At 62.0% G+C, this 2,173-nt stretch overlaps 1 protein-coding gene across 1 annotated transcript in view; it reads left to right on the top strand.

Annotated features, from left to right (window-relative positions):
- The first annotated feature begins 338 nt into the window (after positions 1-338).
- The window catches only part of SLC38A3 (solute carrier family 38 member 3), a 5,771-nt gene continuing 3,936 nt past the window's right edge, over positions 339-2,173 (top strand). Inside the window, exons 1-6 of the mRNA XM_031058239.1 lie at positions 339-471; positions 604-688; positions 782-897; positions 1,340-1,413; positions 1,495-1,587; positions 1,672-1,753. Coding sequence (XP_030914099.1) covers positions 362-471; positions 604-688; positions 782-897; positions 1,340-1,413; positions 1,495-1,587; positions 1,672-1,753 — 560 coding nt within the window. The 5' untranslated portion in view covers positions 339-361. The remainder of the gene's footprint in view (positions 472-603; positions 689-781; positions 898-1,339; positions 1,414-1,494; positions 1,588-1,671; positions 1,754-2,173) is intronic.

Here is a 2,173-nt window from a genome sequence, read left to right as displayed (position 1 = left end):
GAGCAAGGGGCAGGGGTGGGCTGTGGGATGTCTGGCTGGGCGAGAGGGCACCCCCACGCTGGGGCTCTGGTGGGGCCCTGGAGCTGGGGCTGAGTTCCGTGGGACATTGTGTGCTGAGCGGGCAGAAGGGAGGAGCACACCACCGTGATGTCTGGCTCGGTGACCCTCCCATCCCCAGGCACCTGTCCCTGCCGTGCCACCAGCGCTGGTGCTGAGCCCAGCTTCAGTGTCCCTGGTGGAGGCAGGACTTGTGAGGCTCCAGGCCAGCCCCTCCGCTGCTCCTGCCCAGAGCTGGACCACTGTTGCCTCCCTCTTGCAGAGCCTGAGTAGAGCCCATAGCAAGCCCAGCTGTCTCCCAGCCATGGATACCACGGACGTGCCCCTCCAGGCCGAGATGGTGGAGCTGGTGCCCAACGGGAAGCACACGGCCGCACTCACCGCCTCCGCTGTCCCCTCACTGGCGGGTGACAGGTAGGGGCCTCAGGGCAAGTGGCGGTGCAGGGACCTGGGGGGTCTCTGAGCTGCTCCCTGCCCTTGAGATACCAGCCAGTGCTGATGGTCCCTGCCTCTGCTTTGGCTTCACTCCTCTCCCTCCATGGACAGATTTGAAGAGAACCAGACTGGCGTGGCAGAGATGGAGGAGTTCCTGCCCCACGGTGCCGAGAAGAAGCAGACACACTTCACTGATGTGAGTAGCAGCACGGGCGCAGTGGTGGGGGTGGGATGGGGCAAGCTCCCAGTGTGACTGGTGCATCCCCTCCCTGTTGTGTCCTGTGAACAGTTTGAAGGGAAGACGTCTTTTGGGATGTCCGTCTTCAATCTGAGCAATGCCATCATGGGCAGCGGCATCCTGGGGCTGGCCTATGCCATGGCCAACACCGGCATCATCCTCTTCCTGTGAGTGCCATGGGGGCATGGGGGGGATGTCCAGGTCTGGGGGGCTCCTCCAAGGGGATTGGTGGGTGCAGGCAAGAAAGAAGTCTCTGGCTTGGGGTGATGCAGGGACCAGTGTCCTGCTGGCTGAGCAATGCCCAAAAAGTCTGCCTAAGTGCTGTGTCCCGCTCGGGGGGAGGAGGGGGAGGGTGAAGGTTTGCCTTCCTTCCTACAAAGTCAGATTTTCAAAAGTAGCTTGAAGGACATGAGTGATGGCTCCTTTTGGGTGTGGAGACATGGACTGAATCTGCCCCATGAACACCCAACTGGTGCCGAGGGAGGGGCGTGGTATCCTGCCAGGCCAGCTGCCCACAGGCAGAGCACATCTGCATGGGGTTTGCCCCACAGCCGTGTCTGAGCCCTGTGCTGTGACCCACTGGTAACTGTGTGCGCTGTCCTCCTGCAGCTTCCTCCTGACAGCAGTGGCCCTGCTCTCCAGCTACTCCATCCACCTGCTGCTCAAGTCCTCAGGCATTGTGGGTGAGTGCCAAGTCCTCAGCAGGGCCGTGCTGGGGGTCCCACCCTGACTCCCACCCACCACCACTGCTCCCTGTCCCACAGGCATCCGTGCCTATGAGCAGCTGGGCTACCGAGCGTTCGGCACGCCGGGGAAGCTGGCGGCGGCCATCGCCATCACGCTGCAGAACATCGGGGGTGAGCTGGGGGACCCGCCGGGGCTGGGGACAGGGGGTGGGACCACAGAACACCAGGGCACCAAGACCTCCTTCTGCCCTGCAGCCATGTCCAGCTACCTGTACATTGTCAAATCTGAAGTGCCTCTGGTCATCCAGACCTTCCTGAACCTGGAGGAGAAGACCACGTGAGTGCCTCCTGCCCACGCTGCCTGCGTGCCTTCCCCGGGCAGGCGCCGGGGCTCTGGCTCCAGCTGTGCAGCCCGTGGCAGGGATTTACTATCATTAAGCCACTACTATTTTTGATAACTGTCAGTGCTGAATAAGCCCCTGGGTGAGATTAAACCGAGCTGAACTTCCAATCCCTGCTCCTCACATCCTCTTGGGATCAGGCTTTCCTCCTTGAGCAGAACTTTGGGCTGCAGGGTGGGGGTCTGGTTGGGTATAGGTCCCCCCACCCCATGCCCACATCCCCACTAGCAACTCACGAGCCCTTGTGGGTGCATCACTGTGGGGATAGGCAGAGCCCTAGCTCAAGGGCCCCCAGGGATGCTGGCCTCAGGGGTCCCCAAAGATGCTGTCTCAGGGGTCCCCAGGGATGTTAGCAG

The sequence above is a fragment of the Geospiza fortis genome, unplaced genomic scaffold (genome assembly GCF_000277835.1).
Source record: "Geospiza fortis unplaced genomic scaffold, GeoFor_1.0 scaffold78, whole genome shotgun sequence".
In the NCBI taxonomy this organism is placed as follows: domain Eukaryota; kingdom Metazoa; phylum Chordata; class Aves; order Passeriformes; family Thraupidae; genus Geospiza; species Geospiza fortis.
This window is presented reverse-complemented; position numbering and strand designations above follow the sequence as displayed.